This window comes from Pleurodeles waltl, chromosome 10 (assembly GCF_031143425.1).
Source record: "Pleurodeles waltl isolate 20211129_DDA chromosome 10, aPleWal1.hap1.20221129, whole genome shotgun sequence".
NCBI classification, from domain to species: domain Eukaryota; kingdom Metazoa; phylum Chordata; class Amphibia; order Caudata; family Salamandridae; genus Pleurodeles; species Pleurodeles waltl.
In genome coordinates, this window is record NC_090449.1 from 160,719,061 (window position 1) to 160,743,808 (window position 24,748).

The 24,748-nt window shown below is 43.9% G+C and overlaps 1 protein-coding gene across 1 annotated transcript in view; it reads left to right on the forward strand.

Annotated features, from left to right (window-relative positions):
* PRPSAP2 (phosphoribosyl pyrophosphate synthetase associated protein 2) overlaps positions 1 to 24,545 on the forward strand; it is a 262,142-nt gene extending 237,597 nt beyond the window's left edge. Inside the window, exon 11 of the mRNA XM_069210108.1 lies at positions 23,436 to 24,545. Coding sequence (XP_069066209.1) covers positions 23,436 to 23,594 — 159 coding nt within the window. The 3' untranslated portion in view covers positions 23,595 to 24,545. The remainder of the gene's footprint in view (positions 1 to 23,435) is intronic.
* Positions 24,546 to 24,748: the final 203 nt, after the last annotated feature.

Sequence of the window (24,748 nt, forward strand, 5' to 3'; positions counted from 1 at the left end):
CTGAAAAAAGCTCTCAAACGTAAGAAGCATGAGTTCGCTTCAGAATAATAAAAGATAACAGAATCTCAGCCTACCTCACCATCTCTTGAGGTGCTCTTAAAATAAAAAAAAACATTTTGGCACTGTCGATAGATTGTCAACGACAGTGGCTGCATCTACTACGAGGCCAGAAACGACTGATTATCGTCAGTTCACCGACTGCACCCACATCATCAGCGACGAAACAGTTGTGGGCAATGATGCAGTCGATTATAAAAGTGGTAACAGCGGGGGTGACTGTAACACCATACACGATGAAGCAGTAATGTAGGCGAAACCTATGAGAAAAACGTTGACGAGGGACAAAAGAGATTTGGGACTGGAGAGGTCTCTCTTTTTAATGCCAAAACCTACATCTCCAAGTAAGGTTCCCCCGTTACCCACAGTCATCGTGTAGATGAGGATGAGTTGTGACGATGGCCCATTTGGTGTGGCACATGTTCCATCAGAGCTACATGTTAAGTACCAGCAAGGTGAAGAGGAAGAAGGAGATGATTATTATGGCCTGGAATATTACTTCCCCCCAACAAGAGGCACATGGACTACAATATACAGATGAGTCTCACTCATATTTGCAACATCAGTTTCAAGGAGCCCTGGTGTGTACCAAAAGCACTTGTCACAGACCTACGTCTGATGCTTACACATTAATACAGAAGATTGTCAACTATCCCAGCTTTACCTAGGCAGGTTACAGTACCCCCTTAATATCTACATGTACAGCCATCAACTCCACACATGCCTCGTAATTCACCGCCAGCTACTTCTCCAAGACCTACACTCCAATCTAAAACTATTCAGGTGGCTGATAGTTTGTCATCTGCTGAAGAAAGAGAGGAAGGAAAAGTAAGGGAAGGAAGAGAGGTAAAGGCTGAACAGGAAGATCATTATTTCCTGTTCCATCCTCCAGTGCTGCAGCCCGTTGATTCTCCACCAGGGGATATAGGGTGTTTCATTCCACTTAGAAAGAGTGGTGAAAAGATTTGAACTGCCATACATAAAAGCAATCACTGTTTCTTATATGATTTTGAAGAGACGTCTCAGAAAACAGTAAGAGCTACTCTAATTGTGGATTATACATGGGAGGATGCCATTAAAACTGTGAAGAACCCAGCAACAGTAGAGGTCGACTAGCGACATTTGGAAAAAAAATATAAAGCTCCAGACAATTCCCCAACTTGTCTAACTGGACTCCTGAAGCCGTGACTCAGTGGTGACAGGCACGTCGGCGCCAATAAAGGAACCAATCAGTGCCGATATCTGCACCACCTAATGGGAATGGAAGAGAATATTGGAAAATGTTTTTCCTCTAGGTCTGCAATCGCAGTGAAAGCTGTGAATTCATTAGCAATACTTGGACGTTATGACCAACAGATGTGTCCGATATAGCACCATACATTGATCATCTGCCAGGTGACATCAAATTGGAACCAAAGACAATCGTTCAAGAAGAAGAGCGAGCCTCATCGGATTGATTGTGCTACGTACATTACATTCATAGGCTTCAGACAACTAGCTGGAGTGACAGTTCTATGGAGGCAAGGGTGGTTGAAGGCCACTTCTTTCAGATCTAAAGTGCGAAGTAACATTTTGGATCTGACATAAAAAGGTGAAGTTCTTTTCAGAAAGCATGTTGACAATGTTTTGCAGTCGATAGAGGCTGATAACTGATACCGCAAAATCCTTGGGTACTCTACAGTACATACGATTACCATTCAGTTCAAAGTTCTCCCATTTGGTCTAAAATCAGCACCTCGTATTCTCACAGAATTAATAGCTCCAGTGGTTACATTGCTCAGACAGAAAGAACACCAAGTCTTTCCATACCCCCAACGATTAGTTAGTCAAAGCGCCTTCTCAGAAAGTTGCAAAGAAATCAACCTGTCTGTTTTTTCAACAAATTACATTTTACACTAAGCCCACAAAAATGTCTCCTTCAACCATCCATGAAAATAATGTTCCTGAGTGCTATTCTGAATACAATAGAAGACAATGTATATCTAACAGCAGAGAGAAGAGCAACATTAATGCTCTTGCAAGTGCAATACAAAGAAAAAGGTCACTTTCAGTTAGCCTATTCAAATCCATATCGGGAATGATGTCTTTGAATCCAATAGTTGCAAGAGGAAGAGCAAGAGGAAACAATGGATTAAAACTCGAGGAGCTTTCAACTATACAATTTACTCTCCAAGAAGGCAAATGGCAGAGTTGGAGAGCTCAACTTCTAGATTTGGAAATCAGTGGCAAATGGGAGCTGTCTCAGTTAGGTCTACATATCATTCTTCTGGAGCTCAAGGCGGGAGTGCTAGCTTTACATGCGTTAATTCCAAGTATAAAGGATTAGTAGTGCTCATCTGCACAGACAAGACCATAACTATTCATTACATCAACAAACAGGTTGGCACAAAACCCCCAGCAATTGCTTGAGAGGAACAGAAAATATGGGAATGGTCAATACTGCATCACATAATGCTGAAAGCAGAGCATGTACGTGGGTGTAACAATGTTCTAGAAGACACACTAAGTGGAATAAAAAAAAAAACTGCCATGAATGGGAGACCTACCAAGAGGTTCTGGCAGAAACTTTTCTACAATGGGGCAAACCAAATGTAGACCTTTCCGCAATTCCTCAAAATGGGAAATGCCAGTTCTACGCAAGCTGGCACTACCAACCAGGGTGTGTGGGAAATGTGTTTTCAATAGCATGGCCATAAACCTTTGGCAACGCTTTTCCTACAGTACCTCTACTCACAAGGCTTCTCAGTAAGATGAAGAAGGAACCTTGTAGGATATCCCTTATAGTTCCAAAATGGCCAGGGCTGCATTGGTTCACAAAGCTTCTTCTCCTATCAGAGAAACAGAACATCCAATTACAACCACTTCTTTACATACCAACGATGAACCAAGGCCAAGAATTTCATCTAGATCTGACATCCTTACACTTACCAGCTTGGCTCCTGAATACAATGAATTTGCACACTTGAACATCCGAAGCAAATGTAAAGAAATTTTTGCCAGAGCAGATAGTACGAGCAGAGCTTATAGTTAAAATCGAAGTGTTTTGTACGCGGTGTCAAAAGTATATCCTATAACATCTGCTTGGAAGAGATTCTATCTTACCTGTTAGATCTGGCACAGTCGGGTCACACTTCAATTAAGGTACACTTGGCAGCCATATCTTGCTTCTGAAGGTCTTCAACCTCACAATTGCTTTGGTCTAGCAGACTCATCAAAACTCACAAAGGACCTTTTAGGGTTTATTCACCAGTAAAGCATCCTCCTCTGCTCTCACAATTGAACACAGTACTCTTACCACTAATGAAAAGCCCATTGAAACCCATTCACAAGGCAGAAATTTCTTGTAAAATGGCTCTTTTATTGGTGTTAACGTCTTCAAGAAAAGTCAGCAGAATATAAGTGTTCACCAATCATGAGCCTTTTATGCAATTTCGGAGTGACTGAGTGATCCTAAGAACAATATTCATTCTAAAGGTTCTATCAGAATTTCATTTACATGAACTGATTGTTTTGAAAACTTTCTTTCAAAATCCAAAAGATGTAGCAGAAAGGACATTACGTTCTTTAGATGTGAAAAGATGTTTCAAAGTTTTACTTGCACAGAACAAAACAATTTCATAAGTCACACCAACTACTAGTGGCATATAGGGGTCCTAGAAAAGGTCTCCTGCTTTCCAAACAAGGTATAGCATGTTGGATAGTGGCAGTCACACATTTGTCATCAGTAAGCAGGCAGACCCTTACAGAGTAAAGTAAGAGCACATTCTAAGAGAAGTGTATCAACTTCCACAGCTTTGTTTGGTGCCCATGCAAGACATTTGAAGAACAGCAACAAGGAAGAATAGACACACGTTTATGCAGCACTACTGCCTGGGTTCCACAATGCTCATTCGTGTGGCTGTGGAGCAAGCAGTTGCGCCATTTATTCCAGTAAAGGGGAGCTCTCATAAATGCTATCCCACCCGTCACCGCTATTATTTTGTACTTGTTTATAGTTTCATATGTGAATATATATCTATAAGACATGTATAGGTATGTGTATGTATTTGTGTGTGTGTGTGTGTGTGTATGTATGTGTGGTTATTTATATAAATATGTGTGTTTTATATAAATATTAACTGAAAAAACAAAGCCCATGATTTCCGTGAGTGTAAAATCTGAACCCATAAACTACTTTTATGGGTTCAGATTTTACACACAGAAAACCATTGAAATTCACACACCCCCATGCATAATTTTCTCATCAGTAATTTCACTGCATATGTTGCAGTGATATTATCAATGATGTCATAGAAGATGGCATCAGTGATATAATATGTGGGGTATGGCGAGGGCGCAAGTTAGTTACTTTAGGTAATGGTTTTGTGTGTGTAAAATCTAAACCTAACTATATTGTCCCTGTAACTTTGGTGTTTTCAGTAACTTTGTGAGGTATTTTTAAAAATGTTATCTCCTAACTATAATAATGTCCCTGTAATCTAGTGAATTTCTACAGGGTTTTAATATAATGTCCTTGTAGTCTGGGTTGTATGGGTGTGTGTGTGTGTGAGTGAGTGTGTGCCTGAGTTATAGGTACTTGAAGTAACTCTTAACTATAACCACTGAATTTCTACGCATGATTTTGTGCATGATGGATAACTTCTGGGACAGTACTTCTGTCTTGTCAGAGTTGAGCTACAGGCAGTTGGTTCACATCTAGTCTGCTACCATGATCATGCAGTTAGTGAAGTTGGCTGTGTTAGTGGTTATTTTGTCAGTGTGGGAGAGGATGAGTTGGGTGTCCTAGGCGATGACGGTGATGTGTTGTGATTAGACAATGTTGGCCAGCGGTGTCATGTATATGTAAAAAAGGGTGGGGCTGAAGAACGAGCCCTGTGGGCATCTGCATATCAGTTTCTTGGTAGCAGTTGGCCATTTGGGTTCTTCTCATGAGGAAGGAACAGATTCATTTGAAACTAGATCCTTGTATGGCAATCTCATGGAGGGTTCTGATGAGGGTGTTATGGACAGCAGCGTCAAAAGCTTCAGTGAGGTTGAGCAGATTGATGGCTGCTGTTTCTCCTCAGTTCAGGATGATTATGATGTCATCAGTGGCTGTGATTTGTGCTTTTTCGGTGCTGTGGTTCTTTCTGAATCCTGACAGGTAGTTGGTTTGGAAGTTGCTCAGTTAATTCGGGTTGGCTGTGGGCTTCCTGAGCAAGTAATTGATTTTTGATAGTTTCCATTAATCCTGCAAATTGGTGGACGTGATGGAGGTTTTGACAATGTTGGTCAGAGTGGTGCTGATTGGTGATGTTCCTGGGTTGTAAATGTGAGGCACGGGTCTGTTAGAGTCCTTGAGTGGACGGTCTACATGATTGCACTGTGTAGTTTCTGGTGAGGGTTCTTCACTCGATCAGGTGGCCATCCTGGTTGGGGACAGGTAAGTTAGCACTAAATTCTCTAGGGTTGGGTTGGTGTGCAAAGTTGCAGTAGATGTTTGAGATTTTGCCGTGGAAGAAGTTATAGGATGTGGCAGATTTGCTGGTAGGCAGCGATGTTGTTGGCAGCTGATAGCTTCCTTCGATGGTGTGCATTAGTGCTTTTTCTTGGTGTCACTTGTTTGCTGGAGATAGCATCCGAGTGCAACCTTTTAGGTAGTTCTGTTCTTCTTTCTTTTCTAACTCATTAGTGCCATTTGGTGTCTCAGACGTCTTCTGTGTACCAGCTGGCCTGCTTGTATGCTCAATTATGATTGTTGAGTTTTGATGGGTGCGAGGAATCCTGCACAGTTCTTGATCCAGTTGTTGATGTCCTTCTTGAGGTTGTCAGTGGAGCTGGGTCTATCTGTGCTGAGGATACTGAGCCAGTCTATTTCTGTGATTTTGCCCCAGCTGGTTGCTTGGAATGCTTAACCTGGTAGGGGTATTGATTTGGATGTGGATGGTGGAGTGGTTGGTCCATATGAGCGGTGTGGTGGATTTTTTGTATTTGGTGCTGTCACTTGTAGTGAAGTCGGGGTTCAGTGTGTGTGTGTGTGTATGTGTGTGTGTTGGTTCTGGAATGAGTTGGGTGAGTCTGATGGTTCTCAAGCTTTCGAGGAGTGCCGCGGGCAGGGTTGTTTCAGTTTTCCAGATGAAAACTGAGGTCACCAAGCAGAATGTAGACTCTGGAGTAGATGGTGAGCCGAGCAACAAAGTGGGTAATGAGGTTGGGAATGGTGGTTCGTGGTTCTGGTGGTTGGTAGGTGAGAGTTCCGTTCAGGCTGAAGTTTTCTGAGATTTGCATCTTGAAGTGCAGTTGAACAATGAATGGTGTGGTGTTCTCTTTGGATGTTGTGCATTTGATGGCTTCGGTGTAGATAATAGTGAGCTTTCCTCCTGGCTTGTGATGGAGGTCCTGTTGAGAAATCTTGTAGCCCGCTGGGACTGCCGTGGCGATGTCGGGAGCCAATGAGGTGTTCAGCCAGGTCTCTGTGATAAAGAGGATGTCAGGTGCGTCGCTTCTCAGCAAGTCCCATATTTTGGTTGCATGTTTGCTGATTGATCCTATGTTGAGAAGCATGCATGCGAATAAGTGTTGATGTGTGGATTTGCTGTGGTGTATGGTGTAGGATGTGGGTGAAGGCTTTGTTGGTGTTTGTTTGGCATGTGTGTTGGGAGGGGTGTTGAGGGAGTTAATATTTGTGTGGGTGTTGGAGAGCCATCAGTAGATGCAGATGAAAGCTCCTACCGTGGTGTGAGGTGTGGCACAGCAGCAGCAATTGGGGGAACAGCATCCAGGGTCTAGCGAGCTAAGGAGTACTGCAGAGTATCGCTGTTCAGTGATCGGACCAGGGAGCTTGGTCCTGAGCCCAGTCCAGGCCGGATGGGTGCCAATAGGCTTGCATTTGGTTCACCAGAGGAGCACCTGCTGCACATCCATGTTGCAGCTGCCATTAAGTAGGTATGGACGGGTTGAGGAGAGTGCAGGGTGCTGATGGGTGATGGGAAAATCGTTGTTTACCCCCTTTGATAAACCTTATAGGAAGTGGATTTTGACTGCACCAATCCTTGGCAGAGTTATTGTGGAAGGCCTGGCAGGCTAAGTTGTCTGCGCAAGTCATGTAATCCAAAAAATGTATTTAAAAACAAACACACAAGCTACACACAAACTTCAGAAACACATATACACATGCTGTGCACACACAAAATATACACACATGCACCATGAAAAATAATTGTAGTCCAACAACACATTTTATTTAGAACAACTGTACTACTAAATTCACACGCTTGCTGTTACAATGCAATAGAGTTTACTACCACAGGACAGCAAAATTGTCAGGAGAAAGGGCACTTTTATAGTCTCACAGGACTCTCTAATACTTTACACAGGGTTGTTCCATTGAGATTTTACCATACGGCTCAACTTAAATTCCTTGTATTTTGGTTAAATACTTCGTTAAAACAAATGGACTTGAACAAATACCATGGGTAAACCATATACACAGATGTGCAGAGTACAATATGCTATTTATTGCATTGTTGAGGTAGGGGAGAAGCATCTTTAACCACTCAAAAAGCTTCACCTCCAATTCTTGCCTGAGGTTAAAACCCCTGTTTTTTTACATGCAGGATATTTTTAGTTTGCTAAAGAGCTCCTCTGCAGCTTTTGCAGCACTTACAGCATGGTAAGCGGTTCTTAATCTGATGCTTCAGAGGCATTCACAGTCAAGGTGTTATCAGGCCTTTGAGTATTTTCCCCTTTCTAGGGCTTTTCTCTTTGGTTCTCATGTATATGAATAGATACAAAAAATAAGAATAGAAACAACTTTGTTGCCCTAGAGCACAAAAAAGCCTTCATCACCCTTCTCTTCATTCAGAAAACATTGCAGGGCCATCTGCTGCTTGTACTTTTCAACAGGCTCAAGGCCTGCATACGTCAGAAGCCAGAGATCTAGGGAGTGAACTACTTCTTCCCAGCCTGATAAGAGGGGCAAAATCAGCTTGTGGGTGCAACGATGGTGCAAAATAAAGTTATACCTTTTCAGTTAGATGTTAAAATTAATTAGTTTAGCATTGTGTTCGGTTTCTGTGCATGATTTGGATGTTAAAATGTGTTTTTCCCAATCGCGTTGAATCCCATGTCTTACCCACAACACATCCACCTGATATTGCTGCAAATCACACTTTGGTCTATGTTTTACAATTGTGGATTGGAAAACGGCACATGCTATTCACCTTTTAGGCTCCTTCTCGAAGCATGAATGGCTATGGCAGAATTGCTCATAGCAGGTCAGTACTAGTGTAATGAGCCATACTAGATGTTTGCCTCTGAAAGCCAGTAGGTCTGAGCCGAAGTCAGTGATATCGTAGGCTCAACTCTGTGTCTCGTATGTCAGGAACGTCATTGAGTGGCATTTAGGCAAAGAGAATTAATGAACAAGTTACTTACCTTCGGTAATGCTTTTTCTGGTGGATACACTGACTACCTGTGGATTCCTCACCTTATGAATTAGATCCCTGTGCCAGCATCCGACGGAAAGTCTTCTTCCTAGCTGTCTACGTCGACGAGGACGTCATAATGGCACGGCTCCACTTGACTCCGTCTGACGTCAGCGTGCCAATAAGAGGTCCCCGTCGGCGTACTAACGTCAGTTTCACCTCACTTTTTTTCATGCCTTTAAGGCAAATAGGAGTAAACCGACCATGAAAATTTATAAATAATATAGAAAGATATACACACACACAAACCTTGATCATTTAAATAATCCATTCTTCTTGAAAGCTGGGATACATAAATATACAAAATAAATAGAGAAATATCACTATATACATATAAATATACATACATATGTATATATACGCTTTCATTTATATAAATATAAAGCTAAATACTGCAAGATAAAACTGTAACCAGGTAGGCAACGGGGAGGCGGGAGGGACCGTGAGGAATCCACAGGTAGTCAGTGTATCCACCAGAAAAAGCGTTACCGAAGGTAAGTAACTTGTTCTTCTGATGGATACAACTACCTGTGGATTCCTCACCTTATGAATAGAGTCCCAAGCAGTACCGCACTCGGTGGTGGGTGCCCACCTGATTACACTAAGAAATCTTGCAATACCGAGCGAGCAAAGTGACCGTCCCTCCTCATCTCGGAGTCTAAACAGTAATGTTTCACGAAAGTATGGAGGGACGCCCAAGTTGCCGCTTTACATATGTCTACCAATGGAATTCCCCTCGCCAGAGCCGAGGATGCAGACTTAGCTCTAGTAGAGTGGGCCCTGATACCTTCAGGAGGGGCCTTTTTTGCCAGAGAGTAACAGATCTTGATACACAAGATGACCCACCTGGAGAGTGTCCTTTTCTGTACAGCTCTGCCTTTCTGTTGACCAGCATGCCCAACAAATAGTTGCTCATCCAAACGAAAGTCTTTTTAGTTCTTTCGAGATAAAAACTCAGGGCCCTCCTAGGATCCAACCTATGGAGTCTCTCTTCTTCTTTAGACGGGTGGGGAGGAGGGTAAAAAGCAGGAAGAGTGATATTCTGCCCTAAATGAAAAGGGGTGACCACTTTCGGCAGAAAAGCAGCCCTGGTTTTTAGAACCACTTTATCAGTGAAAAACACAGGGAAAGGAGGCTTAGCGGAGAGCGCCTGAAGCTCACCAATCCTTCTAGCAGAAGTAATCGCGATCAAGAAAACAGTCTTGAAGGCTAAATATCTCAATGAACATGAATGCATGGGCTCGAAAGGCGAACCCATTAAAAATGTTAAAACAAGATTTAAGTCCCACTGAGGCATGTGAAAAGGAGTAGGAGGAAATCTATTCACCAAACCCTTAAGGAACCTATGTACAATGGGAGACTTGAATAAAGATGGCTTATCCGGAAGGCAAAGAAACGCCGACAGGGCTGCCAAATAACCCTTAACTGTAGCTATAGCACAGCCTTTCTTCGCCAAACTGAGAACAAACAAAAGTACATCTGAAAGATGGGCCTTTAAAGGATCTTTTTGGTTCTCTCCACACCACAACACAAATTTTGCCCACCTTCCGGCATAAATAGACTTAGTGGAGTGTCGCCTGGACAATAGTATAACATCCACTACATCCGGTGGGAGAGAAAAAGAACTCAGGTTGCCCCGTTCAATCTCCAGGCATGAAGGTGCAGGCTCTGGAGGTGGGGGTGTAGAACCTGTCCCTGCGATTGAGAGAGGAGATCTGCCCTGAGTGGGCGACGGAGCGGAGGGCACTGAGAGAGTTGAAGTAGGTCTGTATACCATACCCTTCTCGGCCAGTCCGGTGCCACCAATATGATTTGGGCCCGGTCTTGACGAACCTTCCTCAAAACCCGAGGAATCAAGGGTATGGGGGGAAACGCGTAAAGTAACTGGCCATTCCAGGACATCTGAAACGCATCCCCCAATGCCCCTTGCATCGGATACTGCCGAATAACGGGCAATGCACGTTCTCCCGAGTGGCAAATAAATCCACCTGAGGAGTACCCCACATCTCGAAGATGTGGAGGACTACATCCGGATGGAGACGCCACTCGTGATCTAATGAGAAGTGACGACTGAGAACGTCCGCACGTACATTCAACACTCCGGCCAAATGATTTGCTATCAAGCAAATCTGATGGTCCTGAGCCCAGGACCAGAGTCGTAGGGCTTCTCGGCAAAGAAGATACGACCCCACTCCTCCTTGCTTGTTTATATACCACATCGCGGTAGTGTTGTCCGTTAGGATCTGAACTGACTGACCGCGAAGGGAAGGGAGGAAGGCCTTGAGCGCCAAACGTACAGCCCGGAATTCCAACAGATTGAAATGCAACATCTGTTCCACTGGAGACCAACGACCCTTGATCTCCAGGTCCCCCAGATGAGCTCCCCACCCTAGAGTGGAAGCATCCGATATCACTGTGGCCACCGGAGGTGGTAGTGAAAACGGTTTCCCTTGGGAAAAGTTGCCGTCCACTGACCACCAATGAAGATCCGCTACAGCGTCCCTGGAGATCTTTATTGAATCCCTGAGATCCCCTTTGTGCTGGAACCACTGTCTGCGGAGACACCACTGAAGAGCCCTCATATGCCAGCGAGCGTGAGTGACCAACAGAATGCAAGAAGCAAACAGACCTAGCAGGCGTAAGACTTTGAGGACTGGAACTCTGCCGCTCTTCTTCGAAACAAAGGAATCAGTGCCTGAATGTCCTGCACCCGGTGAGGCGGGGGGTAGGCCCGAAACCTTGTCGTGTCCAAAACTGCCCCTATGAACAGGAGGCGTTGAGAGGGCTCCAGGTGAGATTTGGGTACGTTCACTGAAAAACCCAGATCGAACAACAACTGCGTTGTCATTCGCAGATGAGACAACACAATCTCTGGAGACTTGGCTTTGATCAACCAATCGTCCAGGTAGGGAAAAACCGCTACCTCCCTCTTTCTGAGATGTGCTGCAACAACTGCCATCACCTTTGTGAAGACCCGGGGTGCTGAAGTAAGACCAAACGGGAGGACCGCAAACTGGTAATGCTGCGATCCGACCACAAAACAGAGATACTTCCTGTGCGACTTGACTATGGGAACATGAAAGTACGTGTCCTGCAAATCGACAGACACCATCCAGTCTCCTTCGTTCAACGCCAATAGCACCTGCGCTAGGGTCAGCATTTTGAATTTTTCCTGCTTGAGGAACAAATTCAAAATCCTCAAGTCTAGGATCGGCCTTAGACGACCATCCACCTTGGGAATCAGGAAATACCTTGAATAACACCCCTGACCCCTTTCCTGCAAAGGTACCAACTCTATAGCGCCCTTTGCCAACATGACTACAACCTCCTGTTGCAACAACAGAAGATGTTCTTCTGAACAAAAGGAGGGACGGGGAGGGAAGGAAGGAGGAAACTCCTGAAAGGGGAGAGCATAGCCCTTTTCCACAACTCCTAGCACCCACAAGTCTGTTGTAATTGACCTCCATTGCTGCAGAAAAAGACTCAACCTTCCTCCTACAGGAGAAGTTTGACTGATAAAGTGGGGAAAACTAGGGCTGCTTCTGCTGCTGTCCACCCTAGGAGGATGAAGAAGAAGAAGAGAGCTGCTGGGCTGGACCTCTAGCCCTGCCCCTACCTCGCCCCCTTAAGGCACGATAGGGCGGGTTGGCAGGTTGTTGGGCATACGAGTGAGACCTACGAAAGGCAGAGCCTCTAGCAAACCCTCGAAACCTACGAAAAGGCCTGTACATAGTAGCAGAAGGGGTCTGCAAACCCAGGTACTTAGCTGTAGCCCGACAGTTCTTAAACCGTTCAAGGACAGAATCTGCCTTGTCCCCAAACAGCTTTTCCCCATCAAAAGGAAGGTCCATTAATGTGGACTGTACATCCGACGAGAAACCCGAAGACCTTAGCCAGGCATGCCTTCTCGTAGCCACCGATGTTCCCATGGCCCTGGCTATAGAATCCGTAGTATCCAGGCCAGATTGAATAATCTGCTGTGCAGCTGCTTGCGCGTCCAAGAAAAGGGCCCCAAAAGATTTCCGCACTTCCTGTGGCAGATCTTTTGCCATCTCCTTCGCAGAGTCCATCAGGGCATGAATGTATCTGCCTAGCACACAAGTGGAATTGGTAGCTTTCAGGGCCATACTACAAGAAGAGAAGATTTTCTTCGAGGATTGCTCCATCCTCTTGGATTCTCTGTCTGTTGGAACACCAGGGAATGTACCAGGGGCAGATTTCGCAGAACATGATGCCTGAACCACCAAACTCTCCGGAGTCGGGGGACGAGATAGGAATGAAGGATCTCCTGCGGCACTCCTATGCCTTCTCACCACTGCCCTGTTCACTGCAGGAGATGTCACCGGCTTTCTCCACAAGTCCATAATAGGCTCAGTCAACGCCTCATTAAAAGGCAACAAGGGGTCAGCACTGGAGGAAGAAGGATGAAGAACCTCCGTGAGCAAGTTAGTCTTGACTTCCGCCGAGGACAAAGGCAAATCTAGATAGTCAGCTGCCTTCCTCACCACAGCATGGAAAGAGGAGGCCTCCTCAGTAAACTCCCCCGGAGAAGCAATGTCCCACTCCGGGGAAGTATCCAAGCCACTTGCAGTGGCAAGTCCTGGAAAATCATCAGAAGGCTCTATCTCACCTTCCTCAAGCCTTCTGTACTCCTCTTCCTCCAAAAGCCTCAACGCCTTCCTCCGAGATCTTAAATGGGTCTCCAAAGCCGGCGTCGACAAGGACTCCATCGACGCCGATTACCTCAAACCTCTAGTTGGTTCCGGAAGACCCCCGGATTCAACCGGCGCCGACCCGAAGTCGGCCGATGACCTCCTCGACGCCGAATGTGCAGAAGGAGATGGAGCCGGTCTGGATGAGGCCACTAAAGATGGCGCGGAGAAGGAGTCGGACGAGAAACCGACGGATCCACAATCCCAGGCGAAGGACTCCTGCCAGGGGAAACCCCCGGCGCCGGACCACCAGGCTCTGAAGGGCATGAATGGAGCAGCCCTGTACGACGCCGGCGAGCCCAAATTGAATGCCAATGGCCCTGTGGGACCCGCCGGTGCACCAGCAGGGGCCATGGCTTGAAACAGCATACATCGCATTCAAAAATGCAGCCGGATCCGTCCCTGGAGTCGGGAACGCTGGGTACTGCTGTGTAGACGTCTGGGGATCCCTCTGCGCCGGTGAGAAACGAGGACTATCTTGAGTGACCTCATAGACTGAAGGCGCCGGTGACCACCTCGGACTCTCCGGCTGAGGCGTGCCCGTAGGACTCATCTCCCACATCTTCTGGTGCTGTGACGAATGAGACCTCGAACGACTCCTCGATCGGCTCCGCTCCGAACAGCGCCGAGAGTCATGACGGCGCCGAGAGTCATGATGACGCCGCTTCTTATGTTTTTTGGGAGAAGCATGGGAAGAAACCTTCTTGTGTTCCTTCTTCTTTGCCTTGGCCAAGAAGAGCTTCGCTTCTCGTTCCTTCAGAGCTTTCGGATTCATGCTCTGGCACGAAGAACAGCCTTCCACATCATGCTCAGAGCTCAAGCACCAAATACAATCCGAATGGGGGTCGGTCACTGACATCCGACCCCCGCATTCCCTACACGGCTTAAAACCGGACTTCTTCGGCGGCGACACTGTAACTTCACAAGATCGCTACAGTAACCAACAGGCCAGGAAGAAAACCGTTGAAGTTGAATGCACGGAAAAAGGAAAAACTGACGTTAGTACGCCGACGGGGACCTCTTATTGGCACGCTGACGCAGACGGAGTCACGTGGAGCCGTGCCATTATGACGTCCTCGTCGACGTAGACAGCTAGGAAGAAGACTTTCCGTCGGATGTTGGCGCAGGGATCGAATTCATAAGGTGAGGAATCCACAGGTAGTTGTATCCATCAGAAATAAATGTCTAGTTAGTCTCATGTTGGCTAGTCACCCCCAAAGAGCTGATAGATGTCGATACCAAGTTGTTCTTCTAAGAGGTGGGCACAGTTGTTACATGAGATCCATGCCACTTGGAGGTCGGTATCCTTGGACAAATATTTTAGCCAATTTCAGTCAGTGACTCTAGATAGTCAGTGGGGATGGGATGAGTCAAGCATGTTAGACAAATGCTTCTGTGGTGCAGTGTGGAGCTGAGGCACAGTTGAGTATATGGCTATATGCCTGTTCCCCTTTAAGTGCAAACTATTTCTAATGAATTAATTCACAAACACCAACTTTTAAGAAAGATGGTAAGGTAGGGTGATAATCAGTAATGCTTCGGGTTTATGGCTCAAAGACGGCACTGTTAGGCATTGTCATTCTCTTACTCCACCTATCATGATTAAACGTCGATTGGACTGAGGTGGCATCAGTTATTTGTAAAGCTGAGAGGTGAGGAGCTTGCAGTATTACTTGTGTGTCAGGTCAGTATCTATAAGCTACTGATAGAGCTCAGGTTCACTAAGACTGTAATGGTTCAGATGGAGTCCATGTAAAGTGTACCATTGGTTTAAAGCAACCACCCCATGTCCTTAAGGATGTTGAAACTACTTTGCCAGGCACTAGCGATGAAAGGCGTATTCTGGTTTAAACAAAATAGTTTAATGTAAAAGGAATGAAAATAAAGCACTAAAGGTAAAAATTTGAATATAAATAAAAAGTGATTCAATGTGATTAATCGTAAAAAGAATCAAAATCGTTTTACAACTATTTTAATTTAACAATTCATTATCCTATTTTCTGCACATTTTCTTTCAGAGGATCCTCATCAATAGTCATAAGCACTGAATAGTCCCTCCCACGTGCAGGGACCCTGGAGGATATATAAACACACGTATATACATTAAATGTATATGTAAGCATAAAATTGAGTTCAGAATTTTAGTACATCTATATGTAATAATAATATACATGTATCTATGTAATCATGTAGTCTATGTTGACAATTAAGCTAAAAATGCCCTATTTTTGTAAAGTTTCTCTTTAATAAAATACTTCAACCTGAGTTAAAACATTTCTTTAAGGCAGAAAAGAGAGCCATAAAATGCATTAGCAATCTTCTATAGAGAAAAACTGCAGTGAAAAGACAAAGGCATTATTAGCCAGTAGACTGCATCCAAGTTAACAGAGCAGAACAAAAAACTGGGACCGTGCTTTTAAGGCCTTGAGAACCTCCAGCATCTCACCATGCCTCAGAGGTGAGAGTGAGGTGACAGTTGGGTCACATTTAGGTCAGTCCTTTTTTCTGGCTCCTTCTGTTAGGATCAAGGAGCACTGAGCTTTCATTTTTTGAGTTTTTTTTTTTTTTTTTACTAGAAAATCTCTGCTTATACTAAACTTTCAAGAGTTTACTCAATGTCTTTTCACTTTCTGAGTAAAATTATATATTTTTTCTGACAGGAATTTTAATTATTTTCTTGCAAAATGCCATCCCTTTTTGTCAAATGCCCTGCTTGTGGCAAAAAGAAGGCTCAGACTGACCCACACTCAGTCTGCAGACGGTTTCTGCCTGAAAGTCACTGTCCTGAGACCTGCAGTCATTGTTAGAATCTTTCAAATAGATCCTTGAAAGACAGGGAAAGGATTCGCCAACCACTTTTCTTCATAAGGAGGTCTCAGGAAAATAAGTGCAATGGACAAACGGCGAGCAAAACCTACCTCAGCAGGTAGGAAAATATCTATTTGTTCACCGTCAGCATCGATATCAGTTCCGTCGTGGTCGCATCAACATCATCAGCTGATGTCAAGAAGCACATCTCCGTCAACGGCGACACACTCAACGTCAAGAGGCATATCGTCGAAAGCCACATGCCATTCGTCTTCAAAGGATAAGTCTCTGTCAGCGGTCACCCACTGCTCAATGTCGAGTCAGCACCGCCTTGTTGATACTCCATCAATGATGCATCATGACCCATCGACATAGAGACAATTACCGTCGAAGACCACGACCTCAGTGATGTTCCAGCACAACTTGATATCAAGGCACATATTTGTTTCTCTGTCAACGGCAACCAGGCACCGTTCGACGTTGAGACACACACCACCTGTTGCATCACATTCGACGTCAAGACATCATTCGCCGCTGAGATATGGGCGTTTGCATTCTCCGCCGACGACATTGCACCATCGTTCGATGTTGAGATACACCTCACCTATTGGATCAACGTAAAAAAAAAAAACGTTGATGTCGAAACAAGACCGTTCACGTTCTCCACGGTGTCGTTCGACATCAACACATCCTCCAGCAACAAAGACAACTCCACTTACTGGTTTTTTAACAATGTCAGTGGCTCAAAGACTGATCCTGCAACAACCATACAAAGTAGTGGGTCGTCTCTGGCATCCTCGAGAGCTTCCTCCCATTCAGGAGGTCAAGTCTCACCTATTAATCTGTCACCAAGATGGCTGTAGAGTCTTAACAAGTGCATCAATCTCTGGACTCACAATACTCTCAGATGCATTCTCCCACAAGATCCCTTCCAAGGGCACTATCACCAACACCTCAAACCTGGCATGTGACAGCACCGTTATCCGTAGGTCACTCTGCACCACAAAAAAGACACAGGACTCTTCGGTCACACACAAGGAGTATAACGCCTCAGACATTCAAAGCAAGATCACATTTCTCTTCCAGGAGATCTCCAAGCTCTCAATCTCATCACCAATGACACAGATCACCTTCCTGGTCTACTGCTTCTTCGTCATCTATTAAAAACTATTCACCCACTTTCATAGACACTACTCCGGCAAGGGTCTCGCCAGTGGATGATATTAACACCTTCAATGAAATGTTGGTCAGAGGAGCTCAAACTTAAAATGGATATCCCTGAACCTACAGCGTCGTCACCAGTAATATTTGAAGTGCTGCACCATTGCTCTTCTTCAAGGCAGCTCCTTCCTCTGGTTCCAGGACTTTTACGACCAGTAATGAATACGTTCCTCACACCAGCAATCTTACGTGTTGCACCGGCAAGAATTCTAAAGAAAGATAAGGCCCCAGGTCAGGACCCATTATTTCTCAGATCTGATCCTCCTCCGGACTCAGTCATTCTAGCTGCAGCCAGAAAACCCCATTCAGGTGCTTCCTCATCAACAGTACCTCCATATAAGGAAAGCAAACATCTAGACTCATTGGGAAGAAAAATGTGTGGCATCTCTGCTTCCTTTATGAAAGTATCAAGTGCATCTGCACTTTTAGGAAAATATGACAGATCTCTCTGGGATTCACAATCCAGATTTGTCGACAAAAAACCCAGACAGGATTTCCAAGAAATCCTACAAGAAGGAGGCCTAGTAGCCAATCAAGTAATAAGCGTGGTTATAGACTCCTTATAGACTCCTCAGATCAGCTGCACATGCGTATGCTCTTGGTATATGTGCAAGACAATCATCTTGGCTCCGCCTAACAGGCCTCAAGCCAGAGCCACAACATCACATTATGAATCTCCCATTCACCTGCAACTCTCTATCTGGGTCCCACACGGACGAAGAGGTGGCCAAAATGAAGTCTGAAGTGGACACACTCAAAGCTGTAGGTCTAGAAAAGCGCAAAGAACACAGCAGAAGACATAGACCTTACGACAGGCGCTCATATCAGCAGAGGGTTCAAACCCCTCACTGGGCCCCAAGGCAGCAACAAAGACAAGGAAGACCCTTCTATCAGTCCTGGGAACAAACAAGCGACCGAGGAACAGACAGACAAAATCAGTCTGCAGCTCAAAGTTCAGGGAAACAATGAGGACTTGCTTCCCCTAATCCTGTCACCCACTGCAGTGGGGGGAAGTATTACAAATTATATATGCGAGTGGAACTCTATAACCAAAGACAAATGGGTTCTAAATATTGTCGAAAATGGGTATTCTCTACTCTTCAAATCTCCCCCTCCTCACTCTTGTCATCAATAAATTCTCCTGCAAAACAAAGTACTCACTCTGCTACAAAAAAGAGCCATCAAAGAAGTGCCACCTTCGCAGAGAGGAAAGGGGGTGGTGTTCTGCTATTTCGTGGTGCGTAAAAAAGTCCCAAACAGAGATTTCAGGCCCATTTCAGATCTAAGACATCTCAACAAGTACATTTGCAAAGAAAAATTCTGAATGCTTGCCCTCCATCAAATCTTCCCCGAACTCCCATCACGGGGACTGGTTGTGCACCATAGATCTGAAGGGTGGCTATTTTCACACCCTAGTGGCAGAGAAACACTGCAAATTCCTAAGCTTTGTAGTTTCATCCCACCTCTACCAGTACAGGGTACTACCCTTCAGTCTAAAGTCAGACCCTGGCACTTTTTCCAAGTGTTTAGCGGTTTTAGCAGCACACCTGAGGAGGAAAAATATCTTCATTTACCTGTACCTCAACGATTGGTTACTGAAAGAAGCTCTTCAATTCAGATGATGCAACATCTCAACATCAGCTTGAATACCTTCAGAAATCTTGGTCTTCAAGTAAATCAATAAAATTCGATACAGACTCCAACCCAGAGGCTCCATTACTTAGGAGCAAAATTGAATACAAGTCTCGCAAAAGTGGATCCTTTGGAGAAGACACTATTATCAATAGCACCTTCACACTCTGCAACCAACGGCCAGACAGCCTCACTCCTGGGTTCCATGGCCTCCTGCATTTTCATTGTTATGAATGCCATGTTACACATGAGACCTCTCCCAGAGAATCTGGAAGATCAGTGGAGTCAGTTTGCAGACAAATGGGATGACATATTAATTCTGTCCCCGGCAAAAAACTCACTATGCTGGTGGACTCACTGACAGCATCTGTTAATAGGAGCCCCTACTCAAACTCTTGTAACTGATGCATCACTTCAGGGCTGGGGGGCTCACATGGGCTCCCTCCAAGCTCAGGGCCTGTGATCAGAAAAAGAGCAGCAATACTACATCAACCTGCTAGAGTTGCGGCCAGTTCATCTAGCCCTCAAGTCCTTTTATTCATCCATCAAGGACCGCTCTCTCTTAGTCCAAACAGACAACACGACCACAATGTACTATCTGCACAAGCAAGGGAGCACACAATCGCACCTCCTATCTCGAGAGGTGCAGATCATCTGGCATTGGCTAATAGCAAGGAGGTTGTCGATCACAACTATTCACCTCCCAGGAGTCCAGAACACACATACGACTCTCTGGACCGTAGCCTTTCAGACACACATGACTGGATGCTTCACGATGACGTCGTAAGAAACATTTTTCAAGGATGGGGGTGTCCACAGGCAGACCTGTTTGATGACGAAAACAACAACAAAATGCCAAAGCTTTGCATCCAGGTTTTACCGACCAGGGACAGAGGGGAATGCCCTGTTGATAGACAGGTCAGAGACATTTCTCTACCTTTTTCCACCCACTCCCCTAATTCCCAGTTATGAACAAATTCTACAGGGCCAAAACCAGAATGATACTAATAGCCCCAGAATAGCCCAATCAGTGGTGGTACAGGGATCTCCTAAACCTATCAGAAATAATCTCACAGGAGGCTTCCATGCAGACGGGACCCCTCTCTACAAGCTAGAGGGGAAGGTATTTACTCCCAACCTTCTGTCACTGAGCTTGAAAGCATGGCTCCTGAATTCCTGTAGTATGGTCATCTAGGTCTCACGCAGGAATGCATGAACATCCTAAAGGAGTCTAAAAGACCTTCAACACAGCATTCTTATTCATTGAAGTGGAAATGATTCTACATGTGGTGTATCCATAATGGCTCCAATCCATTTCTAGGGCAGGAGGATGTCATACTACCCTACCTCCTTCACCTAACAAAATCAGGTTTGCAGTTTTCATTGACTAAGGTACATTTTTCAGCATTACTGCTTATCAAAAAATCACCCTCTCAAGCATCATTTTTTACAATGCCTGTGGTAAAAAATTTCTAGAGGGCTTAAGGAAACTTTTCCCACCATTTTGTACACCTTCCCTTCCATGGGAAGTGAATGTGGCTTGTCTAAGCTCATGGGTCCCCCCCCACCCCCCTTTGAGCCTATACACAAAGCTTCTTTGCAGCATCTTACATGGAAGACAGCTTTTCTTGTTGCCATTACTTCAGCCTGAAGAGTCTGAAATTCAAGCTATCTAGTCTAAAGAGCCCTACACAGTATTTCATGGTAACAGGGTGGGTATGAGGACCCATCCTGTTTTTTTCTTACCTAAAGTAGTGTCTGATTTCCATAATAGCCAGACCATCTCTCTATATTCTTTCCTAAACCATCTACATCAGCAGAAAGAACTTTGCATTCCTTGGCTCTAAAAATAGTGCTAAAATTGTATCTTGATAAGACGAAAGATATCAGACAGTCTGATCAGTTGTTTATAAACTGTGGCCCCATGAGAACGGGCAAAGCTGCCTCAAAGCAAACCATTTTCAGATGGATAGTCTCATGTATCATATTTACTTACCCATTGGCTAACAAACAATTGACTGCCAGACCCAAAACCCATTCGAAATGGGGCAAGGCGGCAACGACAGCCCTTCTGAAGAATGTCCCCATCTCCGAAATCTGCAAAGCTGCAACATGGAAATCGGTACATTCTTTTACAAGGCATTATTGTCTAGCTTCAGATGCTAAGATACCCACTCAGGTGGATCAGGCCTCTTTAAGAAATCTATTTAAATAGAGCGAGTCAACTGCTTGTGCTTCCTCTTCTTCTTCCACAGGGGTGTGGGACGGGCTTGCTAAACTATTCAGTGCTTATGACTATTGATGAGGATCCCTTGGAAGAGAAGGATAAGTTACTTACCTGTAAATCTTAGATATGTCAACCAGGGTAATCCTCATTAAAGTCATAAGCAACCTGTCTGCCTCCCCAGATGAAATTCTAGATGTACAGCAGTTTAATCTTCTGTCACCCCACTCTCACCTCTGAGGCATGGTGGGATACTGGATGTTCTGAAGGCCTTAAAGGCCCGGTGCCAGTTTTTTGTTCTGCTGTGTTAATTTGGATGCAGCCTTTTGGCTAATAATGGCTTTGTCTTTTCATTGCAGTTTTTCTTTCTATAGAAGATTGCTAATGCATTGTATGCTCTCTTTTCTGCTTTACAGAAATGGTTTAACTCTGGTTGAAGTGTTATATTAAAGAAACACTTTACAAAAAATGTCATTTTTGGCCTGTTTGTCAATATAGACTGCATGATTACATAGACACATGTATATAATATATATATGTACTAAAATTCTGAACACAATTTTATACTTACATATACATTTAGTATATATATATATATATACATGTGTGTTCATATATGCTCTGGGGTCCCCCACATGAGTGGGAAAATTCACTGCTTATGACTTTAATGAGGATTCCTCTGGAAGAGAACTAGGATTTACAGGTAAGTAACTTATCCTTTCCCAGCATAACAAACTAATAACCTCTACATGCCCTAGGGAGGAAGGCAAATTGCACAGAGATTGCATGTACAGCCATTATCAATTCTGTACCATTGTGGGACAGATCACTTTATCAGGGCAAATTACACATCTGTGTCTGAACACCAGTTGTGAGCCTTGAAATGTCACGATTGAATTCTTTACACTAAAATCCATGTACCTCTCAAGGAGGGCACTCGTCCGATGGAAACTGTAACCCTTTTAGTGAGCATTAGCCACAAAACCAGATCTACTTCACGTTTCTCAGCTTGATGTGATATTGTCATTAAACTCTGTTCTGCTACATACCACGTTCCTAAAGCCTTTCTCCAGATGTCTACTTTGGTGGCATTTGGACCCATACAGTGTATATCAATTCGCCTGTGTGCCAGCAGTAGTGGAACGTGAACAAACTTAAGCTTTGTTTTATTCTTGAACCTGCTTACCCCCATACCCATCATGCACATTTTTGAGGTATTTTGCAGTTCTAGTCGTATCCCTCCTGGTACGAGTCCACCACCTTTGCCCAGTATGCTTATACAAGTGATCTTTTTCCATCTCATATGGAAGTATGTAGGACCTGCCTCCTGACACTAAGGACAGTTCTGAGATTTTATGGGGTCCGTCTTGTGAAACATTGCAGAAGTGATATGTCATGGTTTTAAAATTCAGTTGTATTAGTTGGGTCCTATCCATAATGGTGGCCTTAAGTCTTAGTACGGGGGTCTCCTCCCACTGTTTATCTACAAAACCAATAAAAATCAAGTTTGTTTAAAGTATTTTAGGAATACAACATGGAGATCCTATTAAAGCTATTACATACATGGTCATCAACACACTTTTAAAATTCTTCATTCGTAATAATCCTCACCAAATAATATTTTTTTGTGAGTTTGTGGATCGCCACTGAATGGATTCTTATATTTGTTTCCGCTGCCTTTCCTCAGCGCTGAGACTGCTACATCTTCTGTGGATGAAAAGAACATTCATACACTGCCTAACGATGGCTGTGTAGTGGAGACTAACTTTTGCCAATTAAACTTGCATTTTTTTGTGTGTGTGTTCATATTTGTGGTGGATGGTTGGAACGAGCACTGACCTGCATTTACTCAGTCAGCTAATGAAGAATACAAAGCTAGGCATGGAGAAAGTGTGGAGAACTTGCTCCTCTTTGTAGGAGCCAACTTGCTGCACTTCTGCATTGGATAAAAGTAGAAGAAACCTCTCCACACACAGGTTAAAAACCCTCAGGCCAAGTCAAAAAAATTAAGCATGCTTTTCTTTTCTAATAACTCATTAAATTTTCACTTCTTTCTGTTCCTTTGTTTTAAGATGTTGTTTGTGTAAAACTCTTATTACGGGTTTTCCTTTAGACGATAAACTGGACTGGGAAGGACCTTGGCCAACTTTTTCACTTGCTTTGTTGTATCCTAACCATAGCCCCTATTTTACCCCAACCTTAAGGTTTACAGTACATCATTTAACAAATGATTAAGGATACAACCTATAAAGAGAGGATCGTGCAGTTGAATTGCTTATGGTCGCTTGTAACAGACTTTTCTGCTTCTCTGAACAGGTGGTGGTCACCAACACAATCCCACATGAAATACAGAAGCTGCAGTGCCCCAAAATTAAGACGGTGGATATCAGCATGATTCTGTCAGAAGCAATCCGCCGGATTCACAACGGGGAGTCCATGTCTTACCTTTTTAGGAATATAGGAATGGATGATTGACTATTTATTATGTCGTTTTTTAAAGAATATACCAAGGGCCAAACTGGAAGAGTACGAGGTATCTGAAGTATCATGCTTACCTTAATATTTCACAAAACACCATCTTTTTTTTTTTTTTTTTTTTTTTCCTTCAGACTAGAACTTTTTTCCAATTGAATTAGATACCACAGAGCATATTTTTTTCATTATTGCAATTTTTTGGACAAAAACTAATGTCACACAAAAGAGTAATTCTTATTTGCTTTTAGTTTAGATGCACTATTGAGATGAATGCACTAAATCAGAGTTGCTCCCATAAAGGGCAGTTGTACCCCAAAACATATTTTCAGAGCCATATACGGTAGTGAAAGCCTAGCTTGATCCATCCTCTACATTCAGTCCTGAGTGCGGTCACATCAACAGTATAGCCGATCCATGCTTTAAATTCAGTCCTGGGTGCAGTCCTGTTGAAAGCATAATTCATCAATTCATCCTCTGCAGTCCGTCCTGGGTGAGGTCATTTTTTTAAATATTAACTTTGAATATTTGCTGAGTCACTCTTTTTGCAGTATGGATGGCATGCCTAGAATGGCCACTTCCTGTCTTTGATCTGGTTATTTTTAAGCTGCATTTTAAACGTATCTAGGCTTTAAGATAGACCAAAGCAGGGGAGGTCGCCATATATAGTTGAAATGTTTTTTTCTTTCTGTTGAGTTCATCTTTAAGCAAAACATTCCTTTTCCTAACGCACTCTGCTAAAAAAAAAAAAAAAATCTTTCAATTTAAATGAAGGAGCTTGAATGAATTACAAGTTCGCTGTATATCTGCATTTTAAGAGCCAAAAATAGGGTTGTACCCCGTATGTGAATATTTGTTCGGTGCTTTTGTAGACCAGCATATGGAATATGCACTCTTATTTATTTTCTGCAAAGAAACAAAAAGAAATAAAGAATAATTGTTTTGTGTGTTTTATTCCTTTTTTATTGTTTGTTGTCAGGCTCGTGGCTAAGAAGAAAATACAGTCATCTTTTTCTAAAGTGTATTACCCTGCAACTGTTGATGTTGAACACTTATAGCAACCAAATAGCGAAAGAGAATAGAGCATTTGGTGCAGTGGGATACTAAAATAGCTTATTATATTGAATCCCTTTGTGGGGAAAAAAAATCTTTTTAAA